The sequence below is a fragment of the Stegastes partitus genome, unplaced genomic scaffold, assembly GCF_000690725.1.
Source record: "Stegastes partitus isolate 25-593 unplaced genomic scaffold, Stegastes_partitus-1.0.2 Scaffold3642, whole genome shotgun sequence".
In the NCBI taxonomy this organism is placed as follows: domain Eukaryota; kingdom Metazoa; phylum Chordata; class Actinopteri; family Pomacentridae; genus Stegastes; species Stegastes partitus.
Genome location: NW_007581373.1, coordinates 57945 through 77879, shown reverse-complemented (window position 1 = coordinate 77879; position 19935 = coordinate 57945). Strand labels below are relative to the sequence as shown.

The window sequence follows — 19935 nt, the reverse complement described above, 5'->3', positions numbered from 1 at the left end:
CAGCTTTTACTGAAGATTCCCAGTTGTTCCGCCTACAGTGACTGCACCTGAAGAGCATGACTTCACTTTACAGGAACTTCTTCAACCTGATGGCAGCAACCGCTTCGATCTCTGTGGACGATTTAGTTTGTCCTCAATGCTCGGAGATTTATTGTGTTCCTGTTCTTTTAAAGTGCGGCCACAATATCTGCAGAGTTTGTTTGCACAAATTCTGGGAATGGAAAGGATGTCGAGAATGTCCTGTGTGTGGCACCATGTCTGTCCCCGGGAGGCCTCCTATCAATTTGGCACTAAAGATAGCTGCAGATGACTATCAAGAGCGAAGGACCAGCGGGAATGAAGAAGTTTGTTTTATTCACAACGAGAAGCTGAAGGTCTTCTGTAAAAATGACGAGGAGCCCATCTGCCTCATCTGCCAAATATCAAAGCAGCATAAAGTGCACGAGTGCTGCCCGGTGGAGGAAGCTGCTCACCAGAAAAAGGTAAAGTGAAAACAGAAACTCGGAAACAAAATCACAGGCAGTGGGGTTGGTGGCACACCACAACACAAGGAAGACAATTCTACTATCTGCTATTTATAGCTTTGTAGAAGGATTTTTTATGTGGTTTTAAGTCATGACTGTTTCTATCATCAGTTAACATGCCAGTTGTTCTCTAAATTAATAATTATGTTGGTAAAATGTTGAATTAGAATAGAAAACTGATGTGTTTCAACTCTAGATTTCAACTCATTAATTCTTCTTTGAACATTTCAGATAGAAATTTCCACCATGTTGGAGTCCTTGAGAAAAAAACTCAGAATACTGAACAAGACAAAGGCGCAATGGGAGGAAACGAAAACCTACATTCAGGTAAACGTTTTTATGTAGTTTATTGGTTTTCTTGCACCTTCTCTCACTTAAATTTCACTTTTCTGGCATCTTGACGCAGAATCTTAGTGTCACATTTCCAGCTCACTGCGACAATCCCTCAGCATGACACATTCGCTTTGATTACTGCTGTAAATAACCAGCTTCCTTCATATCACAGACACAAGCGTATCAGAATGAGACAGCAATCAAGGCGGAGTTCGAGAAACTCCACCAGTTCCTTTGGGAGGAGGAAAAAAGTAGACTGAAGGTGCTCAAACAGGAGGAGGAAACAAAGACCCAGGTGATGTACAAGAAGCTGGAAGACATCAAAGACAAGATCCAAACTCTCTCCACAACCATCAGTGACACTGAGGCAGCACTGAGAGCAGAGGATTTAAAGTTCTTAAAGGTACATTTACACACAAAATGTGTTTCAATGGACATTGAAATTCCAGTCAACTCATCTTAAGGTCAATATGTTTAAAAATAGTCATCACACTGGCCAAGGGTGATAATAAATATCTGTCTATGAAAACTCTGTCTAAAAGAAACCATCCCAAAGAGAAGGACAACATAGATAATTATAATGTTAACAATAAATAAAACATACCCAGAATGGGATATTGTACATGATTAAAAGCTCTAAAAACATACTAATCAAAAAACCTTTACTCAAGTTGACATATTTAATATTTTTCTGTTAAAACACAGACAGACCAAAGCAAAAAACTATTTTTAAGCCTTGTTTAAACATTTTAGTCGCATTTTTATGTAAAATTAACAATATGACATAAGACATTTCTAGTAAACTTAGACTTTCTACATTTAGATTCATTTTCTTTATAGCTTTTTGATGATATTGCCTATAGTCTTGCAACAAAATACAGCATGTTAGTGAAGTGTGTTAACAGAAAAAGAGTGTACAGCCTCGCTGGCAGCTTTCTAGGGGCAGTGCTTCCACACAGTGGTGCTTTGACCTCGATGTGTCTGTATGCTGACGACGAGCAGGTAAAATTTTCGCAATGTTAAGATTTGCTAAGTTTGTCTGTTAAGCTGGAGCTGATGGGAGTGTCATACCGCTCACAGTTTTTTGATCATAAATAGTATTGAAAAGCCTAAAATTCTGACAGTCAGTGCATCATTAGACTTTTATGGCCGTCCATTCAGTCGTCGTTGAGATTTTCAGACTGAATCCGGCTGGTGGTGGCTGATCACTGCTGCTCAAGTTGCTAAAAAGACTGCTGTAGGCCTCGATTAGTTCAGATATCATTCTGTTTAGTTTCATTTTGTTGCCCGTTGCCAGCTTGAATATTTCAAAGAGTCCCTTCATGTTTGTGGTTAATATGTAACAGGGTTTTTCCGGGTTCAGAATAGTCTTTGTAGGAGTGACTCCACAACAGGAAGCATGATCAAAGCCACAAGTCTGTTACCTCATCTGACAGGAATATGTGCAGTTTATTCTGCTTGAGTATATAAAACCCTCACAAAACAGATCACAAAAATAAAGTTCTCTATTTAAATTTTAATTAATAGTCATTATAGCACTACTGAAATGTATTTGAAACTGGCTAAAATCTCCTCGATGTGGTGCCAAAAATTCCTCAAAGCAGGAAAATCCCTTTACAATATGTGATTTATTATTGCCTCTGTATTGGCACTCTTCAGAATTTATGTGTCTTTGACAGAGTTTTCTTTGCCTTCTTCTTGAATGGAGAGTTGGAGCTCATTTGTGTTCTTTTGTACACGCTGTGATGTTTTGTCTGATGCAATATTTCCTTACTGACCTGTATTTCTTCATTTCTTTTCATCTTTAGGACTACAAGCTGACAAAGAAAGGGTATGCATTCCTCAGTACCTGCTAACCTCAGCACCAACTGCTTCCATAAGACACTGTTGTAATTATTTCAACATGTTTCAGGGCCAAATCCAACATTCGAGAGCCAGAGTGTGTCAGAGGCATTCTGATAAATTCTGCAAAGCATCTGGGACAACTTAAGTTTGGAATTTGGAAGAAGATGGCCACCGTTGTCAAATACGGTGAGCAAACACACAGTTGCCTGCGTGTTAAAGTTTACTCTAAAGGTGTGTAATATTTTCAATCTCCTGGACTTAATGTTTTACAGTCCCCATCACTCTGGATCCAAACACGGCCCAGTCCAACTTAGCATTCTCTCAAGAGCTGAGCTGTGTGCAGTACAGCAGCAAGCAGCTTCTACCCGACAACCCTGAACGCTGCACCAGCCGTGTGTGCGCGCTGGGAGCCAATGGGTTTATATCTGGAAAGCACAGCTGGACCGTGGACGTGGGCCGAGGCACAGACTGGTACATCGGAGTGGCCCAAGAGTCCATCAAAAGAAAGAGCACCATCTTCCTCAACCCCTCCGAGGGTTTCTGGGTAATTGGCCTGTGCAATGGAGACTCATTCTGGGCTCAGACGTCTCCTCGCACCAAGCTGGTGACGAAGCAGAAGCCCGAGAGGATTACTGTGGAGGTGGACTGTGACAAAGGAAAGGTAGTTTTCACCAATGCTGCTGATTTGGCTGTGATACACACGTTTAAAGACAAATTTACAGAGAGGATTTTCCCCTACTTCTCCCCTGGACTGTGCACAAACGGGAAAAACGCGAGCCTGACGATCTGTCCAATGACGATAAAAGTGGATGTAGAATAGCCTCACAGACGGTAGATGGAGAGGCTTTATGTTCTGTTACAGTGTGTGCTATTGATATTAGGAGTGACAAAAACAAGGAACAATTTTAGCTGTGAATAATTATAATGGGTTTGATTTGTTGAACAAATGTTTCACACATGCAGGTATGATACCACGCCGGTGCGTGTCAGAAGATCACATTTAATCAAACATTTTAAGTGTCAACTGTTTAATCAAAGAGACTTTTTAAATCATAGAGTTGATTTTGTGGCATTAACTGTCCTCCTTGTTTTTTTGTTTCCTCTGTGATGCCATATCTTTCAGTTTAGAGTCCAGTTTTCTTTGCAGATATGCTTTCTTATTAGGGTCCATGGATTTGTCTTTCTTCCCACTCCCGGCATAAAGAACGCCCTCTTTGCTAATTCTCATCCGAGCGTGAGATTTGGCTTTATCTCCACAGCCGTGAACCTAAAAAGTGTGTACAACATGACAATCAGATTTTTGGGAAAAACAGAGAATAGTTAAATAAAAATATCAGTGTTTTTAAATCTTTCTCCTGCTGTTGTCGATGCATTTTAGTAGCAAATGTGTTATCATGTCAGATGAATCACACCTACATAGTGTCAAACCAAACACTGCTTGGCGGAGGTTGGCCACGTACCTCTGGTATATGATGACTGAGGCAGTACTGCCTGTTGCAGAACAGGCAAAGCTGTCCAAGTGTCAGCACGGACGCTTTACACTTGACAAAGCTACAAACGCTGTCAGCCTTCATGACGGCGCTGATCAGTGTGTCAAAGTCATCGTCTGGAGCAGCGGCAGCAGCGATGTCGCAGGCTCCAGCCTTCGTACGGTTCTTTCCTGGAAGAAGAAAATAAGATGTGAAGTTGAGCTGTTACAGACGTGTAAGAAAACACTTTTAGAAGTTTGTCTTAGATGTCTCTGATGCAGACCTTTGGCTTTCTTGGACGACTGGCCTTGAGCTGGAGGATTGTGGTTCTGTTGCTTTTTTTGTTGAGCGTTTTCTTCCCTTTTCTGCTGCTCCCTCTTCATTCTCTCCAAATGTAAACTTTTCAGGTCTAATGCAGGTGGACATGACGGCTCGCTTTGAGGATTTGGGACTTTTTCTTCTTCCTGGGCTTCTTCTTTAGGCGTCGGTTCCTCAGCTGGTGTTGATTCCAGGTGACTCCTGGAGACTGTGATACATCTGCCGCTGCCCTCTCCTTTGCTCTCATGGACGAGGCCCAACTCCTCAGCGATCTGATGGACCAGCAGGCGGTCATGAGAGTTAAATGATGACGGAAACTGTAGCTCCCTCTGGTTTAGGTCCTTCATGAAGCTCTCCACCTGCTGTCTGATCTCATTATATCTGCTCTTGTTCTGCTCTTGTTCTGTCTGTGATGATGTGCAGGGTTTTGTGTGCTTCTCACCAGCAGTATTTTCCTTACTGCTGCTACCAGTGGGTTTCTTCTGTCCCGGCTTCGCCTTACTGGAAGGCTTGTCTTTGACTTTCTGTTTGGTAGATGTGGAGGTGCTGTCAGATGCAGTCTTTGTTTCTTTGTGGTCGCGAGTGTAGTTCTGTGGCACGATATCTTGAATGTACTCGAAAGCTGTTCTGACTTCGCCAAACTCAGTCATGTGATCGATCAGGGATTTCAGAAAAGCGTGATTCTGGACGGTCTGTGTGTCGCACACGACAGTGACGTGGCGTCTTGCACGTGTTACAGCAACGTTTATCCTTCGGTCCTCTGCCAGAAACCCGACCTCACCTGAAATAAATGATAAAATTATTCAGTTACAATTGAAAAACATTTACTGTTCCTGATGTCATAGAAGAAGATTTCACATTCAGAAATGACCTTTTCTGTTGGACCGGACTAACGACAGGACAACAGCTTCTTTTTCTCTGCCCTGAAATCCATCCACTGACTTTATCTCCAGCTCTGGATGCCTCGCAGAAAGTTTCTGACGCAGAAGATCAACCTTAACAGACAGAAAAAAAACAAAAGCAAAACATTAGCACTACAATATTCAATTATTTTAAGAAAGAAGTGTTTGATCCTTTTTCTTTTTAGTTTTCAAGGTTTGGGTGGTTATTTTTTAATCAAGGTGCAGTTTTGAATTATTTTTTATTTATAACTTATAGACAGTTTTACAACAGTTCATAGATATTTTAAAATGCAGTTCCACAAAACAAGAACTGTTTTGACAATTGATTGTAAAAATGTCAAATATTCCTCAGTTCTAGTTTCTCATGTTGGAGGATTTGCTGTTACTTCCAGTCATATTTGATGGTAGATTAAATATTTTATATCCTCTGGACCGCTGGTTGAACAAAACAGGTAATTTGATAGCAGCACCTTGAGCTCCAAGAAACTGTTGTGAGACTCTTTTTAGCCGTACTTAAATATGTGCCTTACTTGTAGGTTGTATGGAGCAATAACAGCAATGTCTTTGGCTTTGACCCCAGCTTCAGTCAGTGCTTTTATGTGCAGTTCAACAATGTCGACCTCGCCTGAGGAAACAGTAAACACACTGTTAAATCTCATACGGCACAAGCAGTAAAAACATTCTGTTTTTATGTAATACAAAACATTTTAACCTTGGTTGCCTTTGGACTGCTCATCTGTGACCTCCATTTCACTGAGACCACACCCAGCTGTGTCGATAAGAAGAAGCGGCACACTGGTCTCTTCGACACTGGTGACTCCTGCTAGATCTCTGTTTGGATCAAGGACAACAATTTTTTATTTTATTTATAAGAGTCATCCTCCATTGAAATGCAAATGTGAGATATTTTCCAAGTGGATTCTTACTTTAATAAATGTCTCTCTACAGAGCTGTGAGCGACTAGTCGTCCCTGGTACATCTCTTTGGAGGCCCAGTCCATGATGGCGCTGTTCATGCGGTATTGAACTGTTAGCATTCGGACCACAGAGTCTCCGTACATCTGGATAAGTCTTTCCATAAGACTCAGAGACAAGCCTTTTGATGCAGCCCTGCATGGGCAACATAAAAAAAAAAACACAGTACGTTAAGTACTCTAAAATGATGCAATAAGATAATGGAGCTGTTAACAACTTAGACATCTGACATGAGAGCCCAACTACGCTCTGCTTTTTGCAAGAAGTCAGAAGCCAAAAGGTTGGAAACCACTGGTTTAATCATTTACAATGTGCTGTGTTTTAAAACCTTGTTGTATTATCTCCTTGTGTAAAATCTTCACCTTATAAAGTAACCAAAGCTTCCAGATAAACGTAGTGGAGTAGAAAGTACAATATTTGCCTCTGAACTTTAGTGCAGCGGAATCATGAGGTAGCCAAAAATGGAAATACTAGTACAAATACCTTAAAGCTCAAGTACAGCACATGAGTAAATGTAACTTGTTATTTTTCATCACTGTTTGTACTAAAAGTACAGTAGTAAGAGATGCCTTCATGGCCAGTGCAAACATAATCAGTGATTAGACAAAGCAAAACCTGTTTTAGTGATCATGAGAGCAACAGACTTGTGTTCAAGACAGATTTGAAAAAAATGTGAACCTGTCCTTTAACCCCGTTTTTTGTTTTTTGTTCTTAATTTTTTATTTTTTTGGAAAATTGTTTCGGATTTTTTTTTTGAGGGCCATTTTTTCGGTTTTGGGGGAAAAAAAACAGGTTATCACTGGATGAATAGCAAATCCTTTTTACACATGAATGCATAATGGGAAGAAAACTTGTATTTTTACTTTTGTGACTTGATAGTAGGTGGTAACTGCTTGTAATCTCCAGTCAGAATGCACTTGCGTGCTTTAAGCAGGGCGATCCAGCAGCTGCTCTCCAGGGCCTGAGCACACTCATCTATCACCACCCAATCAAAATGCTCTGCTGGCAGGAACTTCAGAGGGCCGTCATCACAAGCACCTGCAGACACAGACAAGTGCTCTCTGATTGCTTTTCATCATCACTGCTACAACTGAATCGCATTTTCCTTACTCGAGGCCGTTGCTGACCTGTGTTGGTTGATAACACAACATCAGCACTCTTAAGGATCTGGGCGATGGCGGTTGCTTCTCTGGTTTTCAGCTCTTTTCTCAGCTCCCCTATTTCTCGTTTGAAGTTCACCCGCTCTCCTTTTTGCTGCATCTTCTTCATTCCCATCTTTGAAAAAAAAAAAATACATCAAAGCTCACAAATCTTTCAACGAGGCACTAGACTGGCATGCTCGTAGGAGCTGATGCTAACACACTCACAAAAGCTTTATCGATGTCTTTACGGATGTCAGCGATGATGTTTGCACTGTCACTCTGGGCGAGGATGGCATCCAGCGAATGCTTCTGTATAGACTCCAGCAGCCTGGCAGGGTGACCCAGCCTCAGGACCTTGGCCTTGCAGCGGGCTAACCTCTCCACTAAATTATCCACAGCCACATTTGAGGGGGCACAGCAGAGGACCTGCAGAGTCACAAAAGCACATTTATTAAAATAAAAGTGTCTAGACTGAGACGCTGCAATGATAAAAGCAACAACCGGTCACAAGGACACACTGATACATTTTAACTAATTAGTAGAGACTAAACATTTTGATATACACAGATAAAGTCAGCTTTACACACCTTTTGGTCTTGTTTGACAGCTTGCAGGATGATCTCTACCACAGTGGTGGTTTTTCCGGTGCCTGGAGGTCCATGAATCACAGCCAGTTCTCTCTGAGACAGAGCAAAGGACACAGCTTCTCTTTGGGAATCATCCAAGTTTGAGTTAAAGAATTCAACCTCATCTGAAGAAACAAAACAGAAACATAATCAATTTGGGTTTTTAAGTTTTAAAATCTGCATAAACAGCCTTCTAAACTATCATGTGAAAACATTCAAAGCGACAATTTCAGAAGAAAAACCAGAAGGACAGTTATTTGTAAAGCTTTACTTACTTGGCTGTGATTGAGAAGAAGGTTTTGAATCTCCGAAGAGAACATTTACCAGGTTGCCAGCTGGTCCATTGCTGTATCCATTTAGTGCATTCAAGGCACTACAAGCACAAAACACAGTGAAATTAAGATGTTTCAAGGTTTAATCATCCCCACGCTCTGTGAAAGTTTAAACTGCAGATGTTACTCACTTTTTCATGCGTTTGTAGGTGACATCATTTGCTAACTTCAGGAGGTTGTAAAGACCATCTGTATCAAAACTGAGGCCATCCTTCAAGTCATCGAAGGCCACACTTACAGATGCTTGACTGACCCTTGTCACTATCCCTGTACAGATCTGCGAGGCTGTACTGCATCCAGATGTGTCATACAAACCAACTATATCACCTGCAACAAAAGACACACAGTGTATAACCTCAAACACTTCAAGTAAATTCCAAAAACATAGATGTTTTATTCTTCTTTCTCACCAGGTCCAAAGTTGTTGCTCGGCAGAGAAGAGAAACCGAGATGCTTTCTTGGCTCTAGAATGATGACTGTGCGACCGTACAGGCCGGTAGACTGACTTCCTATCTGCAGTTTCAGCAGGCAAACTCCTTTATTTTCAAGATCCTTCAGAGAAATGCTCTCCTGCCATATTCTGAGTGCACAAAAATGACACATTTGTAGGGACAATGAATAACAGAAGATTTAGTTGTTTAACACTTTGTGGGGAAAACATTGTAGAATGAGGCCAAAGCCTTGCCTTACTTGTGCAATCATCTCTCTAAGGACAAGGAAAAAGCCGCAAATTTTGCACATAATGGTTGATTTACTTGTCTGGAGGACCAAAACTCAGGCTGTTAACTTATGTATAATATCTTCTCAGGCTCTGAGGAAGGTTTGTCATGAAAAAAGCACATTTTTACTGTCTATGTCTGCATCTATTGATTTGTCCATGTCATGCATGGACAGTGTTTGGAGCCTGATCCACACCAGGGAGTAAAAATGTAATATCTCATTTAATGTGTCTCCTCCTAAGTAAAAACAAAACTGCATTCGTGGGAGTGTCCCTTTGTCTGCAAAATTACGACAGCCTCTGTGTTCATCTACATACCTGGTCTCCTCTATTTCAGCCTCTCGCTCCTCCTGTAGAAGCTCAAGTGTTGTGGACACAAATTTTTCCAATGCCATCTTTCACTAAAAGAGCAAAACGATAATTAGTTATCAAACCATTTCATCTCCAGACAACAGAAAACTGAAGAGTCTCGAGTTACTAACTACTGTTAAGTTTTAATTTTATACACACAAGGTTACATTTGATTGATGGACTACATAGTATAATTTATGGATCATTTAAAAGCCCCATTACAGAGGGCCAAACATTAAACAAACATTATTTCAAGTGATATACTTAAGAACAGTATCGGTACTTCATCTGACCAAGTATTTCCCTTTATTCTTGAAATAATAAAAAGACTCCACTGTCTCAGGCGACCTGATTTCCCCAGGCAGATTGTTCCAGAGCCTTGGGACCCAGACTGCCAACGCTTTGTCCCCTGACTAAGACATCAGTTATATAAACAGGAGAGACACCAGGAAGGATTAGCAATTTCAAAATCGATCCTAAAACCTACTGGGAGCCAACGTAAAAATGCTGAAACAGGAGATATGAGCTTGCATCTCTTAGCTCTGATTAAAAGCCTGACAGCTGAGTTCTGCACAGACTGAAGTCAGCTATAAAGCTATAAAGTTCATCAAATGTAACCTGGCTGTACCTTTGTTATGTTTAGATGTCCTACTATATTCCAGAGGCAAATGTTGTACTTTTTATGCCACTTCTTTTGTTTGTAGTACAAAAAAACTGAATCAATACTGTACAGTCGTCCTCAAATTTATCCATACTCTTCCATTAAAGAAAAAGCAAAATTCACAATAGTCACTCAAATAACTAGAAACTGAAAAAAGTAATAATAAATAGAAATTTTCTAAATTAGAATTTAGTGAAATACGGCATTGCTTCTGAATTGTGGTTGAAAGAAATAATTTTAAAAAACATATAAAACTGTGCCGGACAAATTAGAGCACTTTGTTGATGAGCAGTGGGCCAAAATCAAAATACCTGTCAACATGCTCATGCTTGTTTGCTTTTAAAAAAATATAGATATATATTTCTCTTGAACCACAATTCAAAAGCAATGTCATGATTTTCCATTAAATTTTTATTTATTATTACTTTTGTCCATTTCAACTTATTTCAGTGGCAGCTGTTTATTTCCTTCTTTAATGGGAGGGTATGAATACATATGAGGATGACTGTACATATTTGCATTACTCACAGGACCATACAGCTGGATCATAAACTTCCTTCATACATCTACAAATGTCACGAGGATCAATGTGTTGCTAATTGTTTTTTTTTTTTTATTGACATCTTTCTATGCAGAACTTTTGACTCATGTTGTGGTTTCAACCTTAACTCTTAATACACCTGTTTCTCGTAGCCCATACATACTCCACTGTGGTGCATTATGTTTCATACATGCCAAGGTTTTAACACTCAAACAGTATTATTCCTTTTCGTCTGAAGTAAACACAAGTTAAAACACGAGCAGGGCACAGCTTAGTAGTCTAAATGTATGTTAGAGGTAAATGCTGACATGTTAGCTAACAGCACAACACTCAGTTTACTTTAGCTACAGTTAGCAAGACAGAAAGACACTCACCGTGGAATATCTGAAGAGACACCGACACAGCAGGACAAAAAAAGCGAAGTTTATGGTTAGTTAATAAAGAAATATCTGGTAATATCTTCTACAACATGACACCAGTGTGTCTGTTTGGCTCATGTTGTCTTCTTCGGCTAACGTGCTAACGTGCTAACGTGCTAACATGCTAGCCACAGCGCCTCCTGTCTGCTCGGCTGACCTCTCCCGCTCACACTCAACCTTTATTTTGAAAAACACAAAAAAAACCCGTCTACGTTACCGGGTTCGTTGACGCTCAGAAACACGTTGATCTGAGTTTTTCAGTCAAACGGGCACCAACCGAGCGACAGTCAGGAGACTTTACCGTAATTCCAGGTTGTGTGTGTGTGTGTGTTGCAGCGGCATGAACCGAGTCGTCGCTGTGCGTGTTGTCGGACCTGAAGGCGGACATGCTGCTGTTTAATGTGCCTCAGCTCAGTCAGGAAGGAAGCGACTGCACCGCAAACCTGCACACCTGAGAGAGCCCCTTTTTTTTAAATTATTTTTTTATTTTTATTTTGCTGCTCTTTTATTTTTTTGGAAATGAGAACGACGCTGGTGTTGCTGCATGTCTTCTTCTCGTGCTGCTGGCTGGTCGGTGGCACACTTTCAAAAACTGATGCAAAGAAGTCGCACAAAGCTGAAGCTGAGGTGAGTAACTTCACCTTTGGATGGGTGAGAGCTGTGTTGTCATGTAGTTTTCCTGGTATGTCACTGGACTTACCTGAAATATCCAGACTCAGGGAGAGGCCCCCTATCCTGCATGTGTCCTGCCAGGCTGATGGTTATCTGTCACTGTTTCTGTTTGCTCTCTCTGGTTAGACATCTCCAGCTGAGCAGTCGGTGCTGGACAGAGGCCTGGTGCTGTCAGACCTGCACTGGAAGGACATAGTGAAGGAGGAGAAGAGGCACTGTGTCCACATTAAGAAAACATTTCAAGGTCCAGTGCTTGGATATGTCACACCTGTAAGTCTGGAATCCACTCACCAACATGTCTCCAGTCTGTCCTGCTGCTGCTGTTATTCAGCTTTTGATAAGACACTGTTATCACAACACTGTAAAAGATAAGTTCAGCTTCCTCTAAGTCTGCAAAATGCATTGGAAAGGTCACTTGGCTTCCTGAGTTTGAGGTTGTTAAATGAAGCAGGCAGCTGCTAATGTGTGTTTGCATAGAGGTAATATCATACAATTAACAGAAAATGCTCCAGGTTTTTCAGTTTGATGCTTTTTCTTGTCAGGTACGATGGCAAATTTAAAATCTGTTAGTAACAGGCTGGCTATTGAACAAAACATTTTGGGCTCTGAGATTTTATGATGGGCGTCTCTTCACTGTTTACTGAGGTTTGAAGGAACAAACAATGACTAAGAATACTACTACTAACAATAATATAATAATTTGAATAATAGTGATCAGCAGTTTGGCATGACAGTAATCATTAGTTACCACCTTAAAATTATTCAGTGCCCCCCAGTGCTCACTCTGGAGGACGGTAACATTTCTAGCGTAGTGTGGAGAGGAGGGATGACGGCAGTAGCAGGATGTTCTCTAACGTTTCATGTGTCTGTTTTGAGTAGGGGTCAATCAGTTAGCAGCCTGGCCAATTGTCAGGCCTTTTGTATTTTTCTTATTATTGTTTTCTTTTTAAATTGATTTCTGAATGAAATAAATAATTTAAAAAAGGCGCTGCTTTAGCTTTTATACATCCGCCTCTCTCTCTACCATCGCTCTGTAGTCTTGAGCAATATCCTGTCCACAGCACTGTCTGATTGGGTTTATGTTGCAGCCCTGAAACACTGAAGGATAAATGTTGAAAAGTTCTCCTTGACATAAACATATATTCACTTTTGTTGCATTTAGTTTTTACTTTGGGCCCTGTATGTGTGAAACAGTCTTTCTAAATTTGGTGTGTTTGATTGTTCACAAGAGGAAACACTCTGCTGTTGAATGGACAGGAAATGAAAGTATTGAGAAAAAAGAAGTGAAGTTTTGTGGTATCCTGAATAAAAAAACAAAGACATTTAAACAAAGTTATTTGTTGGAGTTTGTTGTGTAAATTTTGATGCCAAGATTTTATTTTTACCTCAGGTGTGCATGAGTTCCAAGTATCGGTCTTCTTGATGACAAATATTTGATATTTGTCCTGCAAAAACCACATTGGATGACCCCTAGTATCTGAATTTTTCCTTCCTGCAGTGGAATTCCCACGGCTATGACGTTGCCAAGATGTTTGGCTCCAAACTAACATCAGTGTCTCCGGTGTGGCTTCAGCTTCGCCGACGAGGACCTGAAACGTTTGATGTTACGGGACTCCACGATCACGACCCAGGTAAGTGATCCACATCACTGACAAGTCAGGTTGGACTTCTTTAGTTCATTTTATCACCTATTGAAAGTGTCAATGACTAATGTGCATCAGTTGAAATGATCTTTTTGTCTTTTCAGGCTGGGTCAAGGCTGTACGCAAGTCTAACAAAAAAGTCAGGATGGGTGAGTCGATGTCTTCCTCCCTCACTGGCCACAAGAAAATTCACATCTGTTAATGTGTGTCAGTTCAGATGGAAGAGTTGATTCATTTTTTTCATTTTTGACCTTCAGTGCCTCGGCTGTTGTTTGATGGTTGGTCCTACCAGGACTATATGAGTGTGCTGGGAAGTGAGGATGAAATTGAGGAGCTGGGCGGTGAGCTGGTGGATGTTGCAAAGGTAATTCAGCCGTTTCTCTTTAATTCCCTTGAAACAGAGTTGTGCTTGTTCCCTGTCCATCTAATGTGAATACTGTGGCCTTGCAGACTGAGGGTTTCGATGGCTTCACCTTTGAGCTGTGGAGCCAGCTGGGAGGCAACAAAAGAAAGTGGGTTCTTCTATCGACAGACCAGTATTGAACACTCTATTTCTTTTTTTGGCTGAGATGATTTAGTAAACAAATATTTGTCCTCTTTTCCTTTCAGGGAACTGGTCCATTTAGTAAAACACATGTGTGAGACTTTGAAAGCTAAAAGATTGGACTGCATTCTTGTTATTCCACCTGCTGTGACAAGGTGAATGAAGCACTTTTGTATTCTGCAGCTGTAAATGCTTAAAAAAAAAAAAATCAATGTGACTGATACTGAACAATTCTTTTCATTTTCACATTTGTCAGTACGGGGCAGCCGGGTATGTTTGGCAGGGAGGAGTTTGAGCAGTTGGCTCCTGTCGTCGATGGATTCAGCCTCATGACATACGACTACTCCAGCGGTTCCAGGTGAGTGCACAGGCACAAGTGACGTCCATATATTTCTGATAGAAATGGAAACGTTGACTCACAGCTACAGGAAGATTCACAGCAGAAAGGAAGATGATATTCTGACTTGTGTTGTTTTTCAACAGACCAGGCCCGAGCTCTCCCCTGCCCTGGGTGAGAGACTGTATTCTCCAGCTTGCACCAAACACCCAGTGGAGGCAAAAGATCTTACTTGGTCTCAATTTGTATGGCATTGATTTTGCAAGCCAAGGAACAGAACCGATCCTTGGGGGAAGGTAAGATAATACTGTGACTACTGAGGGAATATTTTCTACATTTTAGCAGCTAAGGTTTCATTTGTTTGAATCTTTGTTTCATGAATTCAGCATTACCCTCCGACAACATTGTTAAGACTTACAAAAAATGTTTGAAATGAATGCTGCAGAATCAGAGATGTCTTCTTCACGCATTCCTACATAACAGACAATCAGTAGTTTACTTCATAGTGGGCAGCAGATTGAGATTTTTGACACGTATTGCATTTTGCGTCATCCCTGACTTGTGTGTAGATGCTCTGTGGTCATTTTGGCCCTCAGTTGCATTTTAGGATACATGCCACAGGCACATTTTTTTTTTGTTCCAATGATTTGTCCTTGAAGGGACTATAAAAGAAAACATTTTTCTACTCAGAATTTGAAAGAAAAAGCAGGCAGTAAATGCTGTGCACTATGTTAAGAATATTCTGACTCATTGTGCTGATTTTGGGTATAAACCTGTCATTTCCACTGAACATTTCACTCGGTTTCTCTCCCCTTTCACCGTCTTCATGTTGTTGTTTTAAAAAGCCCCTCAGCTATGGTACACTACAGCTTGTTAGCAGCAACCTATAAGCTGAAAACAGTAAGTTTGCTGAAGATATGACACAACAAGGCAGGCCTGCTTGGTTCTTTTGATGATGTTCTTTAAACCAGTCACAAACACAACAAAGGTTTTGTTCCCTCCCTGTCGCAGGATGATAATGAGGTACAGCCAGACCATTCTACAGCAACGACACCATTCTGTGGCGATAGATCTGGTTGTGTGAGACCAGGGGCCAAAGTCTTTTCACTCAATACACCTTTCTTGTTGTCAAAACTTGATTCCCACATCACCCATAATGCAGCTCCAGTGCCCGCATAGTCTGAGGTGTGTTATGCTCGTAGCAGCTAATCCTTGATGTGGTTCCTCAATGTGGGCTGTAAGTGAGGAACAGGCTACAGGGGTCTGGTCCATTCACATTTTTCTAACTCGCCACACATGCGTATTTTTTTACATTTTCAAACTTGTAGCCTTTAAACCCAATGGATGCTCATGTGACTTGTAATTTATAGCATTTCACAAAGCTGCCTCTGCAGGAACAAAAGCCTTTTTTTACAGTCGTAAATCAGTGGATTGCCCTTTAAGGATTTTCTCTTCAACATAAAATATTCAAGACCAGTTCGACAATACTCAAAGTTCAAGTTTGGCGGAGGGAAAAATGTTTGCGCGGGGTGTGGTTTCATTAGGTTTGAGTGACACTGATCAGGCAACAACTCCACAGCTGTTATCAGGTATTCACTCCAATGTTGCTAAACTCTTGTTGTTGCACAGAAGTATGTGACATCACCTGTTTCCAATGAAGCCCTCCCCTCATTGAACCAAAAGCAACACATACATATTCTCTGTGAAATAACCCAAACTTTTCAGACTTTGGAAGAAAACTAAGCTTTCTGTTACATTGAGAAAGCAAAATGCTAATTGAGAGGTTTTTAACGCTCTACTTTTGTCTGATTTCTGGCAGGTACATCGACATTTTGCGAGAACACAGGCCAAAACTCGTCTGGGATGAATATTCTGCAGAGCATTATTTCAGCTACAAGAGGTACGAATTTAGTAACACGTTGAATCAACAACATATGGCTTGATTCTGAAACTCCCAGGAGCCTCCATTAACAACATCTGTCCCTTCCCTCTCATGTCAGGAACAATGCCGTGAAGCATGTGGTGTACTATCCATCACTGAAGGTAAAAGTCCTGACTTTATGAGTTAAAAGTAATGATAGCAACAATGACTATTTGTTACCAGTGATTTGAGATTAACACTGTGTTAATTACTTTACAGTCGATCTACCAGAGGATCGCTTTAGCTACTGAACTGGGAACGGGGATTTCCTTATGGGAACTGGGACAAGGACTTGATTATTTCTATGATCTTCTATGAGAGCCGGACTTGTTGAAGACTGTGGATATTGGATTTTTCTTTTTCAAAGAACTTGGTGGTGAATACAGGTTTTTATTTTTTTTTGTATTTTTCTCTCTGAGCAATCGAAATGCACTCTGAAATGAGCCACTGACAGGGTTTAGTTAATACACAGCTTGTTTGAGAGTCATGAAAGTGTTGAGAAATCTTGTCTAAATGTACGACGCAGAGGTTTGTTGATTTATAACGCTCTTGGAGAAAACGATAGGTACTTCAGTGTATTTCTTCTCATTGTGAAAAAACATATATAATCCAATCAGAGTGCAGCAACACATCTGCATTCAACAACAAAAGGTGCATGATCATCATCGGTGTTTATACATTTTAAATGAAAGGGGTTCATTGTTGTTCAAAGGACTTTGGAGCTCATGTGCCATACATACCTGCAGCATCTTGTCAGTACTAAGCCAGAAATCATCTCTGCTCTCGGAACCAGCTGTGCTCGCTGAAAAGACTCATCCATCATCAAGAATACATCTGCTCCTGACACAGTTTGCTCATTTTTTTTTAATATTCAAATCAAGACATTAAATTGTGTGGCTTTTCTTAGTTTTATAATAACAACATTGACAAGTAATGAAGTTGTATTTGCAGTTTTGCCAAACATCTGCTCTGACCCAGCATCTTCCAATGTTTGTTCAAGATAAGTGTTTGTTTACTTACATGAATATAAATGTGGGACAACCAAGCTGTTGAAATTGAGTGCTCCGGGTGTCGTTTTTACCTGTTATTTTTATTTGGCAGTACAGAGCAGGATTAGATTATTTACAGCAAGTGAGGTCGACTGCATATTCTGTCCAGTTATTAGATGTCTGTCTACGACTATGTGCAGGGCGTCTTCTTGACTTGCTGGAAAAAAACAGAGATGAACATGAAATGGTTTTTAGAGATGATGAACAAGTGTTTTACTCTGTTAATTTAGTGTCTGTGCTCTGCAGGTGGGCTCACCGGTGTATGATCCACCGCTGTCTTTTACAAAGTCTTCTACAATCAAGGGCAGGTTGGCAAAGTCAGGTCTCCGCACCAGTTCAAACACTGATGGCTTTTAAGAAAAACAGATAGTGAAAACATGGCAACTGGATAAACACTTTCAGGTATTTTTTATCTCGTGTGTCCTAAGATCACTAACCCCTGTTAAGCTGTAGCCACTGAAAATCCATCTCTGTCCTTCAGTGGCACAACACAGCGCTGACACTCCCTGTCCCACTGCACACACAGGCTCTGCACAGAGATAAAAACCAGCGTGAATCAAGTTGTTACAAAAGACATGCAGATTTTAAAATTAGACTCACTTTGTTGCGAGATGAATTGCGTGAGAATGCGGTGCAGAGAGCCGCTGTGTGCCAGGTCGTTCAGCGCTCCAGGGCAGTCCGGGATGAGCAGCGCCTGGTATCGGGCACCTTGAAAGGGTCGTCATGACATAACTGAGCAGAGTCCCACCAGCAGCAGATGTGAGAACAGCCAATTACCATGAAATGAATATTCTCACCATCTATAGATTCAAGTTTGGCTGGTGTTGCGTAGGGTTTCACATTGAAGTCCTGCACCCATCTTGCTGTGCTTTCGTCGACTCCAATAAAGTCTATTGGCTTCCCCTGCAATTCAAAGAGACGCTAAGCACCACCTCTGAGTAACATATCAAGTGCTGAGGTTACATTGTGTTGACTTGACCAGGAAAAAAGCTTTAATATTTAATGTTTTCAAGAATTTGGTTGCATCTTAAAATGATCTCACAGATCAAAAGTTTACTAATGATAAATCCAGTGTTTGAAATAGAGTTTTCTTACAGTTTGAGCCTGTATTCCAGGACTATTACTACAAATACAGCTTGATTATTCAACCTTCTTTTACATATTCTTCAGATAGTAGGATAATAATAAATGCTGGTTATACTACTGGTAAACATTTTCAGTCCAGGGCTCAAATAATCTTGGATGCTCTGCCAAAAAAAGGTGATTTTGTTTGTGGCTGAACAATTAATCAAAAATATCATCAAAATTGCAGTATGGGTGAGTGCAATAACCAAATCGAAGGAACAGGAACATTTTGCTAAAAGGTAAAATGTGTCACAACACATTGTTTTACATGGAGTACTGTGGGGATAGAGATTCCCTGACTTATAAATCACAATCTCCAGACAATAGGGATTAAGCTTGTTTGGTGCAGACAGCAGCATTATCATTTATATAATTTCTTGATGAAAAAGAAATCCAATTATTTAATTCCAGTAAAATCAGAACTCATACTGCAATGTGTCAAAACACTCACAATATGATTTGAAAAAAAAAACTTATTTCAAAACAAGAAAAACGAAGGATTCAACTTGGATTTTAAAAAATATTCTTTTTAGTATTTATGGAAAAATGATTTCCACAGTGGCAACTCCTCTGAAGTGTAAATGTGAGCCCTCCTTTACACTTTCAGTAAAAATATACTTTATAGTGATATTCTGGTGATAAATAATAGCAAATAATTCTGATGAAAGCTTTAGGAAAACATGGTTACATTAGAAAAAAAAAAGAATAAAATAAAATTTCCTTTGCAGTTGCCATGGACACCAGTGCGTAACCGCCTGACGCAGTAACGTGATTACGTCAGATAGGGAAGTTGACGCTAGCTAGCTAGCTGCTAGTTTTCATGCAGAGACAGTCTTACCCCAGGTGTGGCTGTCTGGAGGTTAAACGCTGAGCTGCAGAGATTGAAGCACTGATGGAAAGATTTTGCTGACACCCCTGAATGACCAAAAACATGTCAGTTTAAACGTCTGAAAAGAGCAGAGTGTACATGTGTGTAGCTAGCTGTAGCAGGTGATGCTGTGTGAGCATGAACAACAACTGGACTGTCACTGATAGAAAACTCATTCAAACTACAAACTAACGGACCCACCTTGAGGAGAAGCACTCGCCACTATTAAACAGGTTGGTTTCGCAGACATTTCATTAACGTGTGCTTGAAATTATTTAGGAAATGTTTGTGGGAGAAACGATGCAAAAGAAATACGAAAGGAAGAAGTCCTGTCAGCTGACAACAACCTCCGCCCAGGTCGTTTCAACATAAAAGTGAAAAACCTTTGGAAAAAACAAATTCAGAGAAATAATAAATGCAAAGCAACTTTTATTTGTAAAACAAAAAAAGAAAAATATTTTCTATATTCGTTTTAAAATGAAATATTTGGTAATTGTTGTGTGCGTCATGAAAAAAAAGAATAAGCAATAAGGGCCAATTATTGAAAAATAATAAATCAGTGCCTCCTACATGACTCCCTCAGGATCAGTTCATATTTTTTATGCACAATAACTTTAGTGT

General features: G+C 40.4%; 4 protein-coding genes across 4 annotated transcripts; 2 read left to right on the top strand and 2 right to left on the bottom strand.

Annotated features, from left to right (window-relative positions):
- Positions 1-56: 56 nt before the first annotated feature.
- Positions 57-3539, top strand: LOC103375995 (zinc-binding protein A33-like). The gene is made up of 6 exons (XM_008306322.1): positions 57-482; positions 756-851; positions 1030-1260; positions 2666-2688; positions 2770-2888; positions 2975-3539. Exons 1-6 carry the CDS (start codon positions 57-59, stop codon positions 3520-3522), a joined length of 1443 nt encoding a protein of 480 aa, XP_008304544.1. The 3' UTR covers positions 3523-3539.
- A 143-nt stretch (positions 3540-3682) lies between these two features.
- On the bottom strand, positions 3683-11245 carry ighmbp2 (immunoglobulin mu DNA binding protein 2). The gene is made up of 16 exons (XM_008306317.1): positions 11111-11245; positions 9502-9584; positions 8876-9045; positions 8597-8792; positions 8409-8506; positions 8095-8258; positions 7733-7933; positions 7493-7640; positions 7229-7403; positions 6318-6500; positions 6104-6222; positions 5922-6016; positions 5361-5484; positions 4455-5270; positions 4163-4362; positions 3683-3969 (listed from the first exon to the last, which is right to left on the bottom strand). Exons 2-16 carry the CDS (start codon positions 9576-9578, stop codon positions 3775-3777), a joined length of 2961 nt encoding a protein of 986 aa, XP_008304539.1. The 5' UTR covers positions 9579-9584; positions 11111-11245; the 3' UTR covers positions 3683-3774.
- A 121-nt stretch (positions 11246-11366) lies between these two features.
- Positions 11367-17327, top strand: chid1 (chitinase domain containing 1). Its single transcript, XM_008306305.1, has 12 exons — positions 11367-11782; positions 11954-12097; positions 13326-13458; positions 13575-13619; positions 13728-13834; positions 13921-13982; positions 14080-14169; positions 14271-14372; positions 14498-14647; positions 16171-16251; positions 16352-16394; positions 16492-17327. Exons 1-12 carry the CDS (start codon positions 11675-11677, stop codon positions 16588-16590), a joined length of 1164 nt encoding a protein of 387 aa, XP_008304527.1. The 5' UTR covers positions 11367-11674; the 3' UTR covers positions 16591-17327.
- Positions 17122-19674, bottom strand: gatd1 (glutamine amidotransferase class 1 domain containing 1). The gene is made up of 7 exons (XM_008306306.1): positions 19516-19674; positions 19285-19361; positions 18119-18224; positions 17922-18029; positions 17759-17850; positions 17578-17671; positions 17122-17478 (listed from the first exon to the last, which is right to left on the bottom strand). The coding sequence occupies exons 1-7, from the start codon at positions 19562-19564 to the stop codon at positions 17363-17365; spliced, it is 642 nt and encodes a 213-aa protein (XP_008304528.1). The 5' UTR covers positions 19565-19674; the 3' UTR covers positions 17122-17362.
- Between the last annotated feature and the right edge of the window lie 261 nt (positions 19675-19935).